Source organism: Numida meleagris, chromosome 4 (genome assembly GCF_002078875.1).
Source record: "Numida meleagris isolate 19003 breed g44 Domestic line chromosome 4, NumMel1.0, whole genome shotgun sequence".
NCBI classification, from domain to species: domain Eukaryota; kingdom Metazoa; phylum Chordata; class Aves; order Galliformes; family Numididae; genus Numida; species Numida meleagris.
Genome location: NC_034412.1, coordinates 3,413,352 through 3,435,215, shown reverse-complemented (window position 1 = coordinate 3,435,215; position 21,864 = coordinate 3,413,352). Strand labels below are relative to the sequence as shown.

General features: G+C 39.9%; 1 protein-coding gene across 12 annotated transcripts in view; it reads left to right on the top strand.

Annotated features, from left to right (window-relative positions):
- ZBBX (zinc finger B-box domain containing) overlaps nucleotides 1-21,864 on the top strand; it is a 55,613-nt gene that overhangs the window by 14,548 nt on the left and 19,201 nt on the right. For 9 of the 12 annotated variants that reach the window (XM_021395721.1, XM_021395718.1, XM_021395722.1 and 6 more), the window contains one exon: nucleotides 319-593. In XM_021395721.1, the coding sequence (XP_021251396.1) occupies nucleotides 319-394 (76 nt within the window). In that variant the 3' untranslated portion in view covers nucleotides 395-593. Of the gene's footprint in view, nucleotides 1-318; nucleotides 1,613-3,597; nucleotides 3,726-5,377; nucleotides 5,502-21,864 lie in introns of those variants that run through there. The other 3 variants (XR_002438281.1, XR_002438282.1, XR_002438283.1) reach the window with 3 other exon arrangements.

Genomic DNA, 21,864 nt, shown 5'->3' with positions numbered 1-21,864 from the left:
ATTTGTAGTTGGTACAGTTGGTATTAATGAGGCTTACTTTTCTAGCTCAGCCATTCTGGAGTGTGGGATTTCTCCACTAAGGCGTTACAGTGACAATGTTGTTTACCTCCTCCTTATTCATTTACATCTCTTAAATAAGATGTGATAAAAGCTGAGGGGTGAAGCTGAGTAGAGTAGGTTTTGGTGTATGCAAAACATACAGTAATAGCTATTTTTGTGTTTTTATTCCTATGAATGAACGCATGTCCCTAAGGCTTTACCTAGACAAGCTAGAGGAACCTGAGCTGCTGAAAGTCACTGTGTTATGTTTGTTTTAAGGGGCTATGATGAAGACCAAATTGATGAGAAGGAGGAAATTCTGGAGGACAAACGACAGGTTCTTGCATTACAGTAAACATGTAAAGAATTTAGTGAATTTTCTATCTTTGTATATCGCACAGAACAAAGAAGCAGATGGAGAGTAATTCTTGAGTGCTGCTGCTATTATTAAGGGCTATTTTGTAAGTCTGTGAATAAAAATTCTTAAAAACCACTTGACTTGGATTATTTCTCTGACTACAAGAAAGTGACAGAATAAAAGAAAACCTGAAAGACTTGCTGGGTGATATCCTGGTTTCTCAGATACAACAGCGTGCTTCTACTTTCTGTAAAGGGTGGTGCTGGGTGTTCTTGTTTTGATGTATGACTTCAATGTGATTAACAGTTCTCATACATTATTTGTTTCCTCCACTGTGGTTTTTATGATGCTTTTGACGGTAACTTTTTTCTGCAGTTTTGGTCATCAAAGAAGTGAAACTAGCAGAATTCACTCACTAAAACTTAGGTCTTTGTGTAAAGATTTCTCTCTGCTTGTGTTGGGAGATTTTGAAAGTGGGACTAACTGTAAGCTTTTGAATGGCAATTGCTGTTATCTGCTTATGGGTAAATCACTTGACGCAACTAAAATTATTGGTAACTTTTCACCGAAGCTTTTGTCTAGGGACTTCAAAACTTGGTTTATATTGTCCATCTGTTCCACTGTTCACTTGGAACTGTTTAAGTGGGGAGTTTGTGTAAACTGTGATTCACAGACCCACTCTGTATGTGTATTTGACTGTTGTTAGCCATTTGGTTTTTAATGAAGGGATTATGTGTCTATTTCAGTCATTGTTCATCGGAGTAACAGCGATGATTAACTGATAAGTAAATCATGAAACCTGATGTTACATGTCTTACAGTAAAGATCATGATCTTCATCACTGCGTTAACACACGCAGGTAGCTTCACTAAGTTAATTTTGATCATAGCATCAAATGTTTAAAGGAGTCTTTGAGTGTTCATCCTGAAAACCTTGTACGTTCAGAGGTGGCAAATGACCTGCATTAATGTAAGAGCAGAAACATTCTGTTACATTAGGTGGGTTCTGACAATTAAACGCACGCTTCTTGGTGTTTTCCTTAATGCCATGGAACTCTAATGTGGTGTGCAGTTATTTTCTGTCTCCGCCTCGATTATGCTACATCAATTTCTTTTACAGGAAGAAGTACTCGAGTAAGCCTAGCTCGTAAAAACTAGAGCGACTGGGCTGAACAGACCTTTGATTTGACTTCCTGCTGTGTTTCTTGGCTTTAAGGTGAGGGCATATTTTTTCACTTTAGTTTTCTTCATGGAGTTTACCATATATTGATGTTTTATTACAGTAGTTCTTTGCCGATAACTCTAATAACAAAATCGGAAAGCAGGTTTTCTTCTCTGTAGATTAAGTCTAGTGCTCTCCTTCCACGAATGTAACCTTGTATTTCTTTTTGAGTTACTTTTCCATGTGTTCCTGTTATGCTCATTTCCCTTGAACGGAGAGGCTGACTTCTTCCATGTTGTTCCCAGCTCTTTTAACAAGGAAGCCAGTGAAGCATAGGCTACTGTACTTACGTGCCTAGATCCCTCAGCCGTCAGATTTTAATCCTTTGTGATTGTAAGAAATAAATAGCAACTCAGTGTGTTTTAACATCTGGATTTACCAGCTGTCCCACCTCTTTCCTTTTCTTTTCTGAAAGAAAAAGAAACGGTTGCGATAACACAGCTAATAAACTTGGAACTAAAAAATCAGCTTACTTGTAAGTAATTGTAGTCTCTCTGGTCAGTTATGCTTAAACATCTCAATTTTGTGATTCTAGCTAGAGTATACTTCAAGGTGTCTTTGTATGTTTTTCTTCAAAAGGTAACAGTAGGATTGATATAGTAACTAGACAACCAGAAAGAACACGTGAGCTGTATACATGGACTTGTAGTAAAACGTGTGGTTTTACACAACGTAAATCTTATGAATCACTGTAGCAATCGATTTGGATCTTGTAATCTACTTTGAAGTAGACAATGCGTTATAAAAAAAAGAAATTATTTTAATGTTGGTGACCACATCAGTGAATCTCCACTGACAGAAGCTTTCTGTTTACGAGTTTTTGCAGGCTCCCCTTGAGCAATTCAGTTCTCTTTACAGAGGACTAAGAATTGTGCTCTTGCTGCTCGCTTCTGTGCTCGGATGCGGGGTGCTTCATGTCAGCGTCTGCGTGTAGGGGCTCAGCAAATGCTTGAAGAGAAGCTGGAAGCAAACTGCTCATATCCTGATGTGTGCTATTGCTATCTTAAGTTAAATTAAAAAAAAAAATGTTCTGAATAGCATAGCATCTCCTTTTGATTGTCTCTATTCTGAAGCTGATGCTTCACTTTAATTCATATTTTGTTGTCTTATAATGTGAAAACCTGCGCTCTTGTAAATCACTCATGATTTACAAGTCAGTTAAATGTTATCGCATGAATGGCAACCGAGGATTTGTGCCTAAAAGTATCGCTGCGTGAAGTGGGCTATTTAAAGCAAGATCTATTTGCTTTAGATAAATGAGAAATACTCTGAATTTGAATGATATGTCAAAATGTCAACCGAATTGTCAGCCGAATGTGGCAGCTGTTCCATTCTTAAGTTCATTTCATATGGAAAATAATGGAGGAATGTTGTAGCTGGTTTTGTTTTGTGGAAGTATTTTTATACTGTAAATGACTTTTTCAGTAATTATCTTGGACAGTAAACAGCTGAACTTTTACCTAGGTTTCTGAAAAAACTCTGCTCCCAAAATGTTAAGAAACCTATGTCTTCTATACGCTGTTGAAGATGTAGGCCCATTTCATCCTACATTCTTCTGTGCTTTCTTTTGATGTTCTTCAGCTGCCCCCATTTCCTTTCACTCCAGGTGTGTTAATCAAGTAAACCTCTTCATGTAAACATTCTCAATTCCATTTCCTTTATCTCCTATTATAGAGAGCATCTAGTACTTGTTTCTCAAACTTTGTATCTTGTCCTTATCCTTTTATTTTCCTCTCTCCATTATAGCCAGTAATGAACTACTGGAGGTGGGAGAGAGAAGAGACAAAGAAAAGATGTTTGCTTGCACTGCTCAGTTGGCCTTTAATGGCAGGTTTGCTGGTTTTGCCTGTGTGCTACAGAGAGAGACTGCTCAAGAAATTTCTCCTTTCTCAGGGCTCCGCAACTGAAGTATGCGGGTCTCTCTTGCCAGCCCTGCTGAAGTTAAGGAAGGGTTTTGTTTTTTTGTTGATTCTCCACAGCCAGTCAGTGCCTTGGCTTCTGTTCCTCAGCAGGCTCTCTGGCTCCAGTCCTTGTGTTCTTCATCAGCGTTCCTCTTTGTGTGGCAGCCCTCAGCAGGGATGATGCCAGTACCATCTAAATGCTTTAGGTAGGTATCTAGTTAGTAGACTTAAAAGTAATTGATTGCTGTTCATTTGTGGACGTGACAATTGAGATCTAGCAGCTCCCATAAGATGTGTACGGTGTGGTTCTTCCAGTTCAAATTTGATCTTCAAAAGATGTACGGATTTCTCTCAAATGAGGATGTTGTACTTAACTCAGATTGTTAGCAATATAGCATCAAATAAACAAAACCCGAGTAAAATTGGTTTGGGTTCAGAGTGTTTTTAGCAGATGAGGGGAGTAAACGAAGGAAGATTACAGTGTAAAAGTAGATCTAATTGCATGGAAGCATAAAGTATACTTACGTGGCTGTGGAGATAAGGCATTATTTCATATTTTGACACGGGGGAACTAGTACTAATATAAAAAGATTGCCTATGGGAAGAGCAGTAACACATTTACATGTGCTTGACCTTACGTTTGTATGTTTTCAGTATGTGCAAAGAAGCAGTCTAAATGAGCTAATAAAGACGAATAATTCCATAGAGTTTATGGAATATACAGCAGCTTGAGTATTCTGACTTTATTCATATTCTGTTGTATGCTTTCCTTGTTTAATCTAGCTGGAATCGTGGTTTAAAAGCTATATCTTTTAGTAAAACAGATACCCCATGTCTGAACTTAAGTTTTCTGCGTGAATTGTATTGCAAGTTGTGAGCCTTCTGTAGGGTTTGCTCTGCTGGACTGACCTTTCTAACCCAGCTCTGTTCTCTTTAGCAATCCTCATGTTTTAAAACAAATCAATGAATTGAGCAGTAACAAATCACCAGGACCAGATGGTCTTCACCCAGTACTTCTAAGGGAATTAAAATGTAGCAATACCAGACTGCTGCTGTGGTATATCACTTAAATCTGCCCCCATGCAGAAAGAATGGCAGCGTATAACTATTATGCCAGCCTGTTTAGTGTTTTCAGTGTCAGGCTGAATTTAAAGACAAGCAAGACTGACTTCTTAGTACTGTATAAGAAAGTAAAGCAGTTGGAAGAACTCACAAACAGATATGGGAGAGTCATCATTGTAACTTGTATGAAGATAAATTGTACCTGAAGGTTCCTTGGAGATGTTAACAAGTATGTTAGCATGGGTTACACAGTCTACACGGTGTGCTATTTTTAAAAAGCCTCTCAAAATTCTAAAAAGCTTTTTAGGAAATTGAAGAGTTGGCCCTTACGCATTTGTAATGTACCTCAAAAAAATTGGAATTGGAGGAGAAGATCATGTGTTTTTTCGTGGAAGGAATGTTAGTAGTATTAAAAAAGGAAAGTATTAAAACAATATTTTAAGTCCTGGACTGTATAACAAGTGTGATGAGGAGGAGGCGGCAAATTGGTGACAATTTGCTGCTTTTACAAAAAGACTCTAATGTTCTAATAAAATTTGCCTTTGGAAGTATACAAAAATGATTGGATGACAGAGGAAAGTGAACACTGAAGTACTGTCGGTGGGTGGGAAGGAACCTTAGTCAAATGCATGAGTGATGTTTGCATTTGTTGGTTGGGAAACAATCGTAGTGAAAATGTTAGGGGAGTGGTAGTCAGGCTACTGCATCTGTAACTCCTCATGTAGATGCTTTATATGTACAGTGCTCAGCATAGTTGGCTCTGCTGATGTAATGATAGCTGTGTTTGAAATTCAAGGTATGCCAGGCACGCTGACTCGATGTATCCGCAGCCCAAAACCTGCAAAATGAAGAGCAAAAGGGAGGAAATCGAACTAAGTGCAAACCTCATTTTACAGCAAGAGTCCTGAGAATGGTATTGTGTAAGTTCTGTTGCATAATATGCTAAATTGTGGTAAGCGGATCCAGATGTAGCATCTTTGGAATGGATCACAAAAGAGCTAGGTGAGATAAAGATTGTACCCCTTTTGTTTTATCGTTGTTGCACAGTACTGCTTTAAAATGCTGTACAATCGTACAGACTGTTTCTTCTGGCTACGGAGAAGGATTAGGAGGGGACAAAAGCTAATAACCAACCCTTTACCAATATGAGATGCACGGAAGAAAATTGAAGCAGTCAGTAAAGATAACGGAAGCTAAAGCAGCAGTACTTCTATGAAAGCTGAGCCCAGAGTAGGGCCTTCAAGTTCTGCTATTTGATCCAAAATCAGTCACAGCACTACAGATACTGAAATAGGTGAACCATCCACTGACAGAGGCAATACTGCCCGATGTGTGATGGACACCTAGTGATGTCAGTACCTTAAAATCTTTGACTGCATCCTTGACCTGTGCCTTCATTATAAGCACTCAGTGCTTTAACTGCGGTGACACGGCTCTTTGTGAATACTGCGATAGAGCTGCATTGAGCCGTAGAGACCTACAGCCAGATAGATCCTGCAGGGCTTTCAGATATGAGGGAAATACCAGGCAGCACTGGCAGGCGGCTGTGGAAGGAAGAGCTGTTTCATTCTGTGCCACATCAAGGACTCCAAGGGCTGCCTTTGCTGCCATAGGAAATGCAGAGATGATCGGAACAAGGAGTCTAGATGAGAGCCATCGCTCCGTGGAATCATAAAATCATATTTTTCATTCTGGTGCATTTAGATGCACGCTGTCTTCTGCTCAGTTCATCCAAAACCGAAAGTTTGCCTGACTTGATACTTCTCATTTTGTTTCTGCTTTCCTCATCTGAGAGAATTATTAAAATGAATTATATCTTGCAACAAACTTTGGGATGCCTAAGGCGACCCTCTAGTTTTTAATATTTTAGTTGTAGTGTGTCTGTAATATGTGAAAGGACTCCTTCCTTTCTAAACTGTGATCGTTTTGTGCACTTGCTGATATCAGAAATACCTCTGCCTTTGCTGAGCTACCTCCACTGATAGTGATGTTATTTGGTTTTAGTTCACCCTTGCTGCAGTCAGTTGTTATTGCTTAAGGGCTTGAAAGAGATGATTACTTAAGTCAGGGAACAACTTAACATAAGTAGAATGTGAGGAGTTTTCTAAGGAAGGAGATAATGGAGTCTGTTTTAATGCTTGCTGCACACAGCAAAGAATACTTGCCTGTCCTTCCTAGGCCGTGTCTGTCTGTCAAAAATGTTACTGTGCATCTTGCTCATTTATTCCGACTCTTCCATTTTGTTTTGGGAGGGAGGTAAAAGTAATCTTTATCTTTTATAGGGATAGCTGCATCATCTTTTCCTTGTTTCTTTTTCATTTGTCGTTTGCTTTAGAAAGGTGGACATCTGTGAGGCTCAAACACTTAAGGGCAGGGAGTAATAAAACAGTGTTTTATGGATGTTAACTTTTTTGTGACAGTATATGTTTATTTGGAGACCCACAGGGAATTCTACAGAGGCCTTCTGCTGTCAGCCTGAACGGTTGTGGTGCTAAGACCAGTAGCAAGCACTGCTTAAAGTCGTTACGGTCTGCTCAGAGTAATGGGAGTAGCTGCTCTGTGCAAATAAATATAATCTCTAGAGTTGAGCAAATACATATCTTGGGCAGGCACAACTGATTCAGTAAATTTCATCAAAAACATTTTATTCTCAGGGAGTAGGGCTAGTTGGTTAAATGAATAGGAGCGAATGAAGGCAACTGCAAGATCTGCTATTTGTGTTATATTTAGGTTTGAGTCAGCATATCTAGGTCTTTGCTCCTGATCACTTCCAGATGTTGAAAAGGATAGACAAGAAACTCTAACAGATCCACGAGCAGAGAGGCTGTCTGTCAGCTAGAGAGAAAAGTATCCTGCGTCTATTAACCGAGGATGTTAAAAGAAATCAATGAAGAGTAGATTCTTAGATTGGTTATACCTCCGGAATGTGGTCACTCAGTATAATCTTGTAATGAAAAACTCCGAGCACGTGTAATCATTCTGTTCTGCTGAGGCTGCATATTGCTAAAATATTCTCTGTATGTGAATAGCAGAATTTACTGGGATTTGCTGAAATCAGATTTATTTTTTTAGCACATTGTATCTCTAGTTCTTATAATCTTATCCACCTAAGAAAGTGTGTATCCTGATTCGTAAAAAGCAGGAATATTCAGAATGTTGGACTTTTCTCCCCGAAAGCTCACTAATATCCTCAGTACCGAATTTTCTCCCTGTGAAACAGATGCTAATTTTAAGAGATACTAATTGCAGTTTTATATTGGGAAACGAAATGAAGGCCTTCCTTCATTGATTCAGGATTTTCTACCAAGTCCTTTGAACAGGAGTCCTCTTTGTACAAGTCTTTGATGTCATGCAGCTATTTAACTCTTCGTTAACCATAAATACAGAAAACTGCTAAGACTCAGTGGGAAGAGATCAGAAAGAGGAGGAGGTTGTGTTGGCCAAAGCGTGAAGCCTGGGGTAGAGATGGCAGTCTCTGCATGCCTCAGGATTTTAGTAGAACGGGAAAAGGAAAATAGTGTTTCCAGTGTCAGGCCTTGAAAGTCCAACAACATGATATTAAATGAATTAGGAAAAGTACTGAAAGTAGCTTGTAATGACTAAGGATACGTTAACCTCCAAAGATGTAATGTAATTACAGCATCTTGAGTTGCTAAAGAAAAGGAGGTATAGGAAAAAGGAATATTTCTTTCCTCTGCAAAAGCAAAATGTTGATTATATTTTGAAGGGAAAATAAATTGTACAGCGACAATGCAACAGTACACAGTCAATAGAAGGTTCCAGAGATGCTTCTTTTTGTAAATTCAGCAGTGCTATAGGGAAAAAAGTGCTGATCTTTTGAAAACTGTCAAAATTAGCGCTTCTGAATAAGCGTTAGCAAAACACATTCAGCAATTTAAATAACCAACTTTGCTGGGAAACTTGCTATTAGCATGATTTTTCTGATATGACTCCAGTGAAAACATGTATAAATTGGGTCCTGAGAGATTAGCATTCAGCGTTCAAGAGCTTCTCGCTGGGTTTAAAACAATACACGTTGCGGAGATGCACAACGTGGTTAGGAAACTCTTAGGAATTATTTCTATACTGATTCCTTCCTGAGTCCCCCCGCTTTAAGTATTTCTTTCTCTGTAGGTGTCACTATAGCATAGCAGATAGGAAACGCTTCCCTTAATGAAAATGTGGAAGAACACAGGCAGATCAGAAGGAAGCTGTAATCTGGTTTATTGTGCCATGGTTGTCATATCAACACTGAGGTTTCCCAGCAACTAACAGAATAAATTGTTTTATAGGTTTATTTACTTATCCTTTCTAATAATGAACCTGATGCAAGAGATATTTTTTCCCTTTGTAATTACGTGCCAATTAAGAAAGCCTTCTCAACTCATTTACATTTTGTCTTCATGTTAATGCTGACAGTTAAAATGGATCTTGTTAATCTAATTGAAGCTGATAGAATTAATGAAGGTTTTGCCCTCGCGAAGTAGTTATGTTGTGAAACTTTGCATTTTGCTGAGAGGGGAGGGGAAAGAAAAAGTTAGGATTTACAGATTTGATGTAATTTTCAGATATTCAAGATGTAAAATTTGCTTAGCTCCTATTAGCGCGTTCTCTCTGCTTCTTTGACTATCCACTTGCATCACTTCTGAAGGAGCTGTTGAACCAGGGCTTACTGTTTTAAAGAATGATTCAAGGAGATGCCTTGAGCCTGGTAACTGGAGCATTCTGTGGGATGTGAGAAAGCTAGGTCTAACACGTGCTTTAGCCTAGGTCTAAATTCACAACTCAGAAGAAATGAATTGCCGGAGGTCTGGTGGTTAGGGCCTAGCTGTGGAGAGAGTGCTGGAAGCTGTAGCTGTAGTCCAAGCTTCCTAAAAGAATTCTACCGATGAGTTATTCCTTTCTTAATCAACTGCGTGGGAATGAGAACAGGCCTCAGGTCACTGTTCTTCCTTTGGCATGATGTCAGAACCACGAGACTAAGCAGCACTGGGAATTTTATGCTGTTTCCTCGTGGCCCGCTGATGTGGCATGATTATGCCAAAGCATTTGCCTGCTGCTTTGTTGCTTTACGTAGCCTGGTCTACAGGATGCTCACTTGGGTATTGTATTCAGTAGTGAATGATGTGGTGCTGAATCCTCTCTGGAGAAAGAACGCGTTGACCCATTTTCACTTCCCCGGTGGGCTGTTCTAATTTTCAAGCTATTATCTAATAACGTAGAAGTGGGACTCTGGCGATCATTTAAAACCAATAAAGTTGATCATGTCTATTAGTTGTACTTTGGACATGCCTAATAGATTAAGAGTCTCGAGGGTGTTCAGAGCCCCTGTACTTAACTACAGGCTTGAGATTTATGTGTCTGGCTCATGGAGACTGGATCCTTCTAGATGCAGCTTTAAAAGCTTTCAGGCGAAAGGGGAGATCTCACCTAGGCAACCAGTACAAATGTGGTTGTGGGGGTTTTTTGGATGTAGTTTTGACTTGAGCTCTAAAAATCCCTGCAAAGCCTTTGGGAGCTTTCCTTTGTGTGTATACCTAATGGATCAAATTGCTGGAGATGCTGAGGTGTCACACTGCCATGTGGTTTTACTTAAGAGCTGAAAGCCTAGTTCTGGTCCTTAGCCTCTTGAGAAATAGATCTTTTAAAAAAAGAAAAGATTTATTGCACATAGACTGCCTTGGATTTCCACTCTGCTCAAATTTCTCTGTAATTTATACCACACCTCTGCATAAACTATCCCTCTGCTTCCTTGGAGAATACAGCACTTGAAGTTAATTAAATAGAGAGGCTATGTGAAACCCAGAAGAAACTAGAACAACGCTGATTGTCTGATGGTAGGAGATCATCTCAAGGAGGCATTTGGGCACTTAGTAAGAAACTGGGAAATTACATGCTGAGAACTGGGGGGATTGTGTATGTTGTGCAATATCTAAGGAAAGGTCTTCACTTCTGGGAAGGGAAAAGGTGTTTAGCAATCAAGTCAAAAGAAATGTAATCTGGTTAATAGAAGTACGCGTACTAGCTTGTGTGGGGCATAAAAACAGAAATTTTATTTGCATAGGACAAAGTCTTCTAAATACATCGGCACTGAGTCTACTGGTTTACGCTGGTTTGAAATGGGCTATGTTCAGAAGGTAGCGTGATATAGTCCCTCTTGGGATCGGAGATCTCGGTGTTTCTGGAAGCGTTATCTCCCAGCCTTTCTGCAGCTGTTGTGATCTACTGTTATTGAGGGAAATGGAATTAGAACAATCATTTTGTACTCCTTTGGCTAACATGCCAATAGGCTGATAAGGGTAGGCTTGTTGCACTACAGACATCTTTTCTGCAGTTCTGTGTGTTTCTGTGCAGTAAACTGAGAATATGATGGAAGTTTTAACCGCAAGCTGATCCAGATGGTAATACCATGATAAATCTGAACTCTTATTTTAAGGAAACTTGTTGGTTACCATCTTACACGGTGATTTGCTCCAGCTTTTGGTACTCCGTGGCTGCTGTCTCTGTGGCAGCCTAGCGCTCAATGAAACTGTTCCTCCTGGAAAGTAGGTTTAATGTGCAGTTGGGTATCGTCATCGTTATTATGATCATTTTAGTCTTGATAATGGAGCAATAAAACCTGTGCAATGTATATATCTTATAGCATGTGTGCTCTTTGGAGCTTCAGTTGCTTGTTTCCTTCTTGTGTCTCTTCAGTCTTGAGCGCAATCATAATTAATTGATTCACAAGATATGGCAACTTTATTGATTGGCTCTACTCGTCGCTTCTGGAACCTGTGCAAGAGTTGTTCACCGTATTTTCTTTTTCAGTTGAATCTTTGGTGTTTTTGGATCTTGGCTGCTATATTGTGTACTAGTGACATTCCGAGATATTCTCAGTATGTAGCCTCCGCTCTTGAGAAACAAGCCCTAGAATATTAATGAGTATAAATCAGCAGAAATAACAGGACTTGATAATCTTCATATTGGCAGAGAAGTGAAGATGATGATGCCTAAGTACTTGTTGTTAGGTTTATGCAATTCCTGATCATTTCATGGAACCAAGATATGTTTCTGAGCGATTCAGCTCAGCATCTCCTTCTGAGAGTTGTACGATCAGTTCACTCTGAAGTATAACCTTTAAAGTATATATTTGATAGATGTGAATGTTTTTGAAGGACTAATATGTAGCATTAATATTTACTGAAATTGTTTGGCTGCTTATTTTGTGTTAAAGCTTCACTATCTGTGAATGTCTTTATAATAAATAGTATGTGAAGGAAGTATGTTTCTGAGAGTCTGTTCTACTTAGCCAAAAGCAATAGAGTCATTTATTGTTGGCAAAGACTCCTTCATCTCTCTTTGTCCCACTAAGACTCTAAATCATTTGTGTGGTAAATTCATTTATCATGAATACAAGAATAGAGTCTGTTGTTCCACTAGCTGGGATAAAATTACCAGACTATTAGTTCTCATGCTGCAGGATATAAATTGATCATTAGATGGGTTCAGTGATTTTTCTCCCTGTAGTAGCCGGATTTGATCGATTCATTGATTTATCTGTGTATTTATTGATAATATTATTTTGCTTGAAGCACGTGATGTTGGTAAGTGCTGCAGACAAGTTAAGCTACTAGGCATTTCTTGAACCCTCACTCTGGGGCTGCTTCGTCAGTCTCAGATTCCACCCTCGTTGTTCTTACTCTATCCTCCACCAGATAAAAAGAAAGAAAGAGAGAACAGGAGGATTGACGAAAAAGAGTGAAATAGTATGCAATACATGAAAACTGCATGCGGGATTCTATTCAGCACTCAATTTATTATACTTATTTGGTGGTAAAATCAAATGCAGTAATCTTAAAGGAAGGATTTTGTTACACAGGTTGTAGAATATTAATATAATATAGCAAGAAGAGAAGGAACTAAAAAATAGGAGAGGAAAGAAATGAATAATTTGAGAAAACACTTTCTTCATCTCATTAAAATGGTCTGACAGTCATGGAAACCTAAGACTTTCCTTGTTCAAGATGAAAGTAGAACAAATGCAAATGAACTTTTAAAAAAGGAATCAAATGAAACTTTCTCCCCCCGTGTCTTTTGAAAGCGAAAGAAGTAGTATTCGGTAAGATATGTCATTTTTAATTTTTTACTGTTTTCCGTAATGATATTTAAATTTCCGTGCGCAGATCACCGGTAACTAAAGCTGATGTTCAGGAAAGTCACCTCACTCGTTTCAATTCCCAGTGACAGGTATGTGAGCAATCACAAAGAAATAACAGTTTTTTTCTCGACTTCAAACCATCTGTTTTCAATATGCGACCTGGGAAGAGTATGGGAAGAGATGTGGTTTTGCCCTCCGCTGTTCCTTTTTAGGAGATCTTTGTGTAGATGAAGCTGGAAGTGTTGGAGTAGCGCATACTAGCTTTCTTTCAAGGCTCAAGACTTAATTTCAAGATTCACCTTCCGTTGCAGTGTGTGCTGTGCCTTTGCCCTCTTTTGCTTCTCCCCTAGACTTTAGGGCTGGTGGCAGCAGTGAGATTCTTCAGGTATGTTCTTCTCGAGTCCTGCTGCCACACGGCTGGAAGAAGTGGTGGGGAACTGAAGGTGTGGAAGCTTTGCATAAGTGGCTCCTATCTCAGAAAGCCCTAGTGTTCAGAGAACTGCTCGCCTTGGAAATTAAAGCTCCTTGTCTAAGTTTTCTGTCTAAATTTACAAACATTGGGCATCCCTAGCTTAGAGCGACTTTTTCGGCATATTTTCCAGATATTTCTCATAGAAGTTTGAAATAAAACTAGTTTTAAACCATGCTTTTCAGGGGTTCTATTTCCTTCAAAATTTGGAAACGTCAGTGGTAATTCTTCTTGTGTGGAAAACGTTTAAAGGATTAAGAGATGTAAATGGAACGCTTTGTAACTTCCAATTGCACAATTGTAAGTCAACTGCCTTAGGTTAAATTCTTTAAATGCTGAGTTACAGATTATCTTTTTCTTCTCCCTCTGAAATACGCCATCTAACTACTTCAGCTGATGTCCGTTGGAAAGAAAACTCGTTATGATTTTCCTTTCTGCAAAGCACTGACTCAGTCTGCAATCAGAAGAATGCAGTGCGTCACACCACCATCTAGCGTTAGCCGGGCGAACTCGCGGGTCGTCTGTAGGCAAGTTATTATGAACAGCTTTTGCAGAGTTCTTGGAGCAGAGCAAGAAGTTATTTAGTAAGGAGCAGCAATAACCACATCATCTGATGTACTCCCTTGGGTTTTGAAAGCCAAAAAAGCAACGTAATGTTTTACAAGGGACCAAGGCCTGAAGAACCTGGAGTGCAATTAAGGTAGATGGGGATCTTTGGGTTCCAAAGAAGCATTTTTTTGCCCACTTCAACAGGTGTTTGATTGGATGTGTCATTAATAGGGCTGTTGTTTTTTTTAATTCTTGAAATGTTCCATGCAGGTATTTCTGATAGGGATATAAACTGGCGATTTTAACCACCTGTAAGCATACTTATTTTTCTCTCTGAAATGCATATCAAATGCTGTGATAAAACATTAATAAGGGCTGCCAGCCTGAAGTAATGTTAATTGCTGCTGGTGAATACTGATGTTGATTCAGATGATAGGAAAATGATAGTTAGCAGTGGAACAGGTCACACATGCATGTGCACGCATACGCACACACAATTGACCTGGAGCTATTCTTTGCGCATCTAGAAATGCATGGCCCATTTGATCCTGTTGTTTTCAAAGATAAAGGAACGTACATCAGTGCTGCCTTTTTAGATGGCACCTTGAAATCAAATTAAACAGCAACAAGAGTTTAACGTGTGACAATGCATAATGTTACAGGGCCCTCAGATCCAGCCTTGACTGGCAGTCTGCTCGGTGAGATTAAAACTTGTCCAAAAACGGGGCTGTGGCTGTCTGTGTGGATGCTGCGACTGTGATTTGTTTTTCTGCGGCGTGCTTAGGCAAACCAGCTGTCTCATCTTGGCTCTATCGTGTGGCATGCAACACCGTGGCGTGTTGATTTCACACCTTTCATGCGTTACTAACAGGATACAACGTGTTTTTATGTACTTCGTTTTCGTATCGCTCGCGTCTTTAACTTACAATAGAAAGGCTCCTTCAAGATAAAAGATTTCATTTGGCTCTTTAATAGCGAGGGATAAATGATTGAAACCTAAATCCATCTCTGCTGTTCAAAGTAAGCTGAAAACAAAGGAACAACACCAAAAAAACATCAAGCTGCTCTATTTGTTTATCCATTTACACAGTCTATTTTTATCTTGAACAATGTTACTTACGTTCATCTTTTCCTCAACTGCAAGTCCTTTGGGTAGTGCCTTGCATTCAACTAAACTTCTAGGATATATTTTTTCATTGAAGACAGTGGATTATTCTTCTAAAGGTGCCATTAACTGTCTGAGGAACTTATTTCCAGAGTATGGAGTTGTAAATTGTTTTTCAGACCTTCTCCAAACTTGCTGTGACAGATATTTAAGTCTTCTGTGCTGCTCGTTAAAGTCTTTCCTAGGGTTACCCCAAGAAATGTCTGTAATTTTTTCCAATTATATAACTGTTCACAAGAGATTACAGTTAAAATGAAATTCAGAGTTCCTGCTATGGAACCTCACGGGCCTCAGGAAGGCTCTGTCACGATAAGAAATTTTTCTTGATCAAAATGGGAATAAGAATCACCTAGTTGGAAAAGTTCAGAATTCAGACCGTTTCTTATCAGACAGATGATGGTAACTTTTACTGTTTCATTTCTGGAGGGCACAGAGGAAATCCTGGGCTGCAAGTAGTGGAGAATTCAAATGGTTGAAGATTTTACATTCCCGTAACAGAAGTGGGGCACGTTTTTAAGGAATAAGAAGCGGTTCTGAGAGGTGCTTGTTGTGGTAACACGTCTTTCCAAGGATCTCTTTCTGAAGCTACGTGCTTTGGTGCTTTGCTAGAGTGGTCTTGTGCTGCTCCAGGCTCTGCCTTAAACCATGCTTTGGGAACTTTCTCTTTGCTTCATTATTGGCGTTATCGCACAGCTCTACAGCAAAACCTGTCATGTCCAACTTTACATGGCCTTCCGTTGCTACCAACAGTAACAAGAGAGGTTGATCTCTGTCCGTTTGCAGCTGGGATCTGACTCAGCTTTTGCGTTTCCTGATGACAGGCTGGTAAAAGTGGCATAAATCACCCTATTGAGAACTGCGTATGAATACGTCTTGACAAATGCAGGAGATTTGGGAAGGCTCAGAGCTAGACATCCCAAACCTCCCTGGAGTCCTACACTGATTCTCCGTTGTAAACAATTGCTAAAAATGGCTGGATTTACCACCTAGCTATTTTACTCCTGCTCCAGTTTTTTTTTTGGTTTTGGTGTATTGGGCAGCATTGCAAAATGCTTTGTGCACCGCATGGGGTTGTGTGCATTTATAAGAATCAATCATCTCAGGTCAGACCTCTTTGGGAAGAGAAAAGCGTACTGCTCTTATCACGCTGTTTTGGGTTCTGCTGTGTCGTGGCGAAGCCGTGCAGCTAGCTGGATTTTTTTTTTTGTCTGCTTCTTGCCTTCCCTCAGATGAACGGAGGATATTGCTTTTATTCACAGACTGTGCATGCGCTCGTATAAGACCTTGGCTAACTTTCCTTTTTCTTGGCTACAGCTCAAACCCTTGAACTTGTGATACTATTTTACCTTGCTGGATCTGTTTCAAAATTCAAATGCAGAGTATGTCAGCTTTCCCACAGGAGCCGGCTGCGAGTGCAGAACATGCTCAGAAGACGGTTTACCTTATGCCCTAATTATTTTCTTCCTTAAGATGCTTGTTATCTGAGCAGTAATATAAATGACAGATGAGCATCTGACTGGTATAAACAGTTAAAGGGGAACAGTCAAAACAAATGGGCTGGGACTGAACTCTCTTGGCCTCCAGGAATTAGCAAATAAAAAGAATGGTTTAATTGAGAAGATGGTGAAGATGGTTGCGTGCCCAGTTTGTGAAAACAAAGGAGGGCTTCTGTCCGCTACTCCGGTACCAATGTTTTCTGAGTGAAATTCTGTGCATTTATCTCATTAGAGAGGCAGCCTGGGAAATGATGTCAGGCTGGGGCAGGTAGCTGAGGCTTAACTCTGCTGTGCTTTCCCCTGCTCTTATTGCAATATTTTTCAGGCTCCCAGCTAAATTGGCCTCAAGGGTCTGCTTCATTAATGAGTGTATTTGTTAATTCAGCTGCCTTATCGGCTATATGCAGAGTTGACTTCAACTAGAGTTTCTTAAAAGGTTTTGGAAGCCTCTTTGTAGGTATTGTTCCTCTCCCTTTGGTCAAAGAGGCTTGGCATGCATTTGTTTAATACTAGTTCTTTTATATTGCCTAACATGTTTGAAGTGGAGCGAAAACATTTTTTGAGGGGCGTGTCTGCGGGCATAGCACACAGCTAAAGTAACGAATCATGGCTTTTCATCTTCCCCTAGGGACTAACCAAGAGAAGCAGAGCTTCATTTCTCTCTGAATTGAGATGGCTTATATGGGAAGTGAGTGCTTAGATTTGGGATGAGGAGCTTCTAAACACGTAGAAAAACCTACGCTTAGGAGCTAGTGGGGAGCTCTGCTGCAAAAGTACCTGTTGATTTCACTGCTTTGAAAGACATCCTTAAGTCGTACTTCTTTTTTGACATCAGAGTTGCAGAGTATTGGGCATTGTGCACGGTATGAGTGGTCTGAATTTCAGTGTCTTATGATGCCAGAAGTCAGCAGTGATTATTTGTAGGGGTATGCCACTCTAGAACTAGAGAATTTAAAGAAAACTGATAAAAGAATTAGCAGATTTTTCTCTGGCAACAGCTGGATTGATAGTGCTGAAGAATTTAGGTTAATAACCTCTGCCTGCTGTGTTACCTAGTTTTAATCCAACTTGCGTTGAGTGAATGCGCCGCTGAGCTGCGCATTTCCTTCTTCAGGCACCAAAACAGGTTAAGAAACCCCAAGAACGTTCTGCTGGAAGTATTAGGCCACCCTCATTGATATGCTCTGCCTAATTTGTGCTGCTCCAGTGATGCAAAGCAGACATAAACCGGGATTAGTGCAATGGAGCAGTGGGGAGACTTAGTAAAGAAACAGGATAACTGTAGTTTGCTGTGGTGTTTACTCTTCTCTGAGACTTGTATCTAATGTATATTAACTGGCCAATTAACTAAAATTTTAATTCAATGCCTTTGAGTTCTCCTAGGAGTCATGGATATAATAAAATTATGATCCTTTTATTTTTTCCTGGAAAAGACGTGGACAGTGTATAGGGGTAAATCTTTATTTGTTTTGCATGGTTACTGCTCGCGGTCTTAAAGGATTTGCTCTTAGCTGTGAAAAAAGAACATGCCTTACTCTGTATCTGCATCCCGTTGCAGAAGCAGGGAGGAGATGAGAGAACAAGAGCAAGACTGAACATTTGCTGCGCATCTGTGGAGAAAAGGAGTGAGAGTTTTTTATTCTCTTCATTTGTTTAAAAAGTTGTGTTTGCTTATAGTCAAAGGGCATAAAGAAAGAAAAGAGCTCACAGAATTTGAGGCCAACTTTTAGTGTCTATGATCACCACCTCTGACTGAATTAGAAAGGCAGTAGGAGTATCTTGTCTTGCGGTATTAGACCATTACGATGCCTACCGTGAAATACTGAGCAGCTGGCATTAAACAGGTACTAAAATGGAAATCTTTATTTCTAAACTCTTAAAATTATATATGAACCCATTCTAAGAAGAAAATGGAGTATGCTTTGCTGAAGAAAGATAAGGCTGGTCGTCTTCCAAGTACAACACAATGTTTTATACCACCACTTTCTCCTTATTATATTTTATTTACACTCCATTTCTGCAAAGTGAACTAAATCTTGGGAGACGTAAAAATTCCAGAAATGGCTACTAACAGCTCTTGTTGGAAATACAGCATAAGTTAAGTAAACTGAGCTGAAGTAGATGTTAATACTTGGTTTCCTTTATATGTTCTGTTTTTACAGTCGCGCACTTTTTTCCAAAGGAAAAACAATAAGAGATAGACTGTAGTTAAAGTTATAAAGTTCTAAGCCTCCGTGTCTCTTGCTTCTGTTCTGTGGTTGCTTTCCAGTAGAAAGTTGACGGTATCTCAGTTTAAACTTGCTGACCATTAGAATCAGTCCCGTAGTGATGAACTTGATGACTACCCCCTACCACGCTGCACCAAACGTATGCAGGCTCGTGTATGTGGCCTTCCCCTTGTTTTACTGAGATTTTTAGAAGTACCGAGCTTTTCAATTTGCGTAAGAAGTTACAGAAAATCCATGCAGAAATAGACGTTAATTATTTTCTTATGCTAAGTTTATTCCCCTTGACTAACTACCAGATCGGATTTGATGTTGAGCTGTTTGGAGCTGAGCTTTGAGAGGCTGCAAGGATACAATCTAGCAATGTCTGTAGCTTTTTATATTTGTTCTTTGTTTTCTAAGTGTTACTTGCCATAGCATGAGGGCTTGTTCATATGCATTACTGTACCTCCTTAAATTAAGATGTAGTTTAAAATCAGCATCATTAAACCAATCCAGTAGGCTGCATTGCTACTCTCACTTAAGCCTAAAATAAGTTTATTTCAGTTTAGTGGGAGTCACCTAGGAATGCTGTTAGCTTAGAATATAATAATCCATTAAATTGGACTGAAACTGCAGACGTTGTCACAGGATTTTGCACTAGTGTATGCCCACTTAAATTAGCTAGAGCAAGTTAATGTGTACACAAGGAATTAGAAATGAAATCAAGCACCTGCTGTCATAAATTCCATTGCCCAGGACTAATCAGTATCTCTGAGCAATCAGCACGCAGGGAAGAGACAGAAAGGAAACCAGGGCCGTCAGCCCAACCAGTGTAATGCAAGTTGGGGGCCATGCTGCTGCTCTACCTCCTCCCTGTGCCAGGCAGGGACTGTGTCTGCTGGGCTCCTGTGCAGCAGCTCAAGAGCTGGAGATGGGAAGAGGAGATAATTTCGTTTTGTGGTTCAGCTGGAATGCTTTGTGTGCTTGGTTTTTTGCAGCTCAGTCCATCTCCCTATTCACAGATATAATAGAGAGGGGATGGAGAGGATGAGTAATGCTAGGAGTGGGCTTTTTGCGTGAGGAATGGACTCAGTTTCGTTGCTCTTCTGCAGGATTGTTAGGAGGGAAACATGCAGGTGCAAAATGGTGAAAATAAGCCATGCTCTATATGTGGAAAGTTTATAGCACCATCTGTGCTTTGGTACAGCTTTCTTTAGCAGAAAAATACTGGGCTGCTTCTCTACTGCTAGTGGTTTCTTTTACTGAGTTGCCACTGGAAAAAAAAAAAAAACTCGAAAAGTAAATTTGATAGTATTTACTGCAATATTTACTAAAATTTTATTTTGTTTCTTGGAATGACTGGGTTTGAAGGATGATTTTTCAAGACTTGTATTTTTCTCCCTCTTAATTGAGGCTCAAATTGTGCTTCTATTTTAGCTGAACTTCTGCAAATACTGGTAAGGAGGGGTAGAGGGAAGAGGCAGCGTCTTGGGACTATAATTGAGGCTCTAGTTCCTGCTTCAGTACTTCTGGAGCTCTGCACAATGCCCAGCATCAAGGAATTGCTTTGGGATCACAGTGACAGCGCTTCCCTCCCCGATGGGAGTACCCCCACCAATTTAACTTCTTTCTTTCCACTGCAAAATTAGTGGGAGGAGAGGGGAGGTAACTGCTCACATCTCCGACTGACATCACTGAAGTGTTTTCCCTTATGAGCAGTGATAGAGACAACCAAAGTAGCTATTATTTTCTTCTGCTTACAGCAGGTGTTATTTGCAGCAAACCTCAGTGATTATCATGAGGGCAGCTACTTGGTATCAGACTGATATTAAGCAGGAGCTAAAGTAAATACAAAATGTCTTAAGTAAATAACATTTCTCATGGTTGTCTGTTAGTGTGGGCACCGGAACAGCTATTTCCTAATTCTTCTATGCTGTGAAAAACAGAAATGGAATTTAGGCTTCAGTCCTGTCCACTGCTTATGTGTGGAGTGTGATTTGCATCAGAATCGAGATATTTTTTTTTTGCTTTTTATCTATTAATTGGTTGACTTAATATTCATTAGTGTGCAAGCTGGGCCCAACTTGTACTGGTGTAAGTACTGTTGGCATGGTGAGATGCCTCCCGCTTCTGGTTTATTGTTCAGGCAATGGGTATCCAAAGGTAGCTCTTGCTAGTTATCTAACGTATTACTTGTCAGCTCTGCTGCCTTTGTCCCTGTGCGAGAGGAGCTTCAATAAAGTTGTGCTTTGATTGAATATTATGGCAGGGTATAGAAGAGGGGACCCTAGAATCTACCAGTTTCCAAATTCACGCGGAGTTTGTCTGCAGGGATTAAAGCACTCTGAACAAGCGAGTTGATCTGCAAGGAGAGAGAAAGCAAACTGGATGAAGGTGGTATTCCAAAGCGTTTCCCCAAGGGTTGAGTTTGACCTGAGGTGCTTACTGCGAGCAAAATGCTTGCTAAGAGAAGTCTGATGAGTTCAATAGTGCTAAATCATTAAATTCAAAGGAAAGCCAAGTTACTTAAGACGCCTGAAGAAACGTGACGTGAATTTGGGATGTTGAGACGTGCACGAGAGCAGAAAGAACTGCTCGAGGTATCAGCGGAACAAATTTGGGGTATGACGTGGAAAAAGCCACAAGCGAGGTGAAGCTTGGTTGAAACAAGGGCTTGAGCTTTTGCTGAGTTTCACAGGTAGTAATGAGGAACAAAGCCTGGTACATTATGCGAGTGTGATATGTGGTGTGACTGCCAAAGCCATTCTGGAAGGATTTGTGTGCCGATCAACCTATGCTGAACTGAAGAAATCAGTGGTTGCCTGGGCTCCCTTAGAGGGTGTCATTAGACCTCTCCTTACTGTGAAAATAGCTGTTGAACATGCACTACAAGATGCTAATTGTGTGCTGCGTTACTGTGGTTTGAGTTAGAGAGAGGCATCGATAAAATATGCCAAATAAAGTGAATTAAATTGTTAGACTTCATAGTTTAATCTGGAGAACAGGTATCTTATTAGAAAGTTTGGCTGAATCAATGAGATGGACAATTCAGTCAGTGGGTTATGAATGAACCTGTTACCAAGGTATATGGTGCAGCAACTACTGCTTTCATGTATGTATTCCGAAAGCACGTACTCTTTTATAAAAAAGTATAGGAATGTTTACTGAACTAGTAAAGTATGTGCTTGAAAATGGCATGTGCTCTGTCTTAAATGGAATCTCATAACAAGAGGATCATAAAAAAAACTTATGCCATA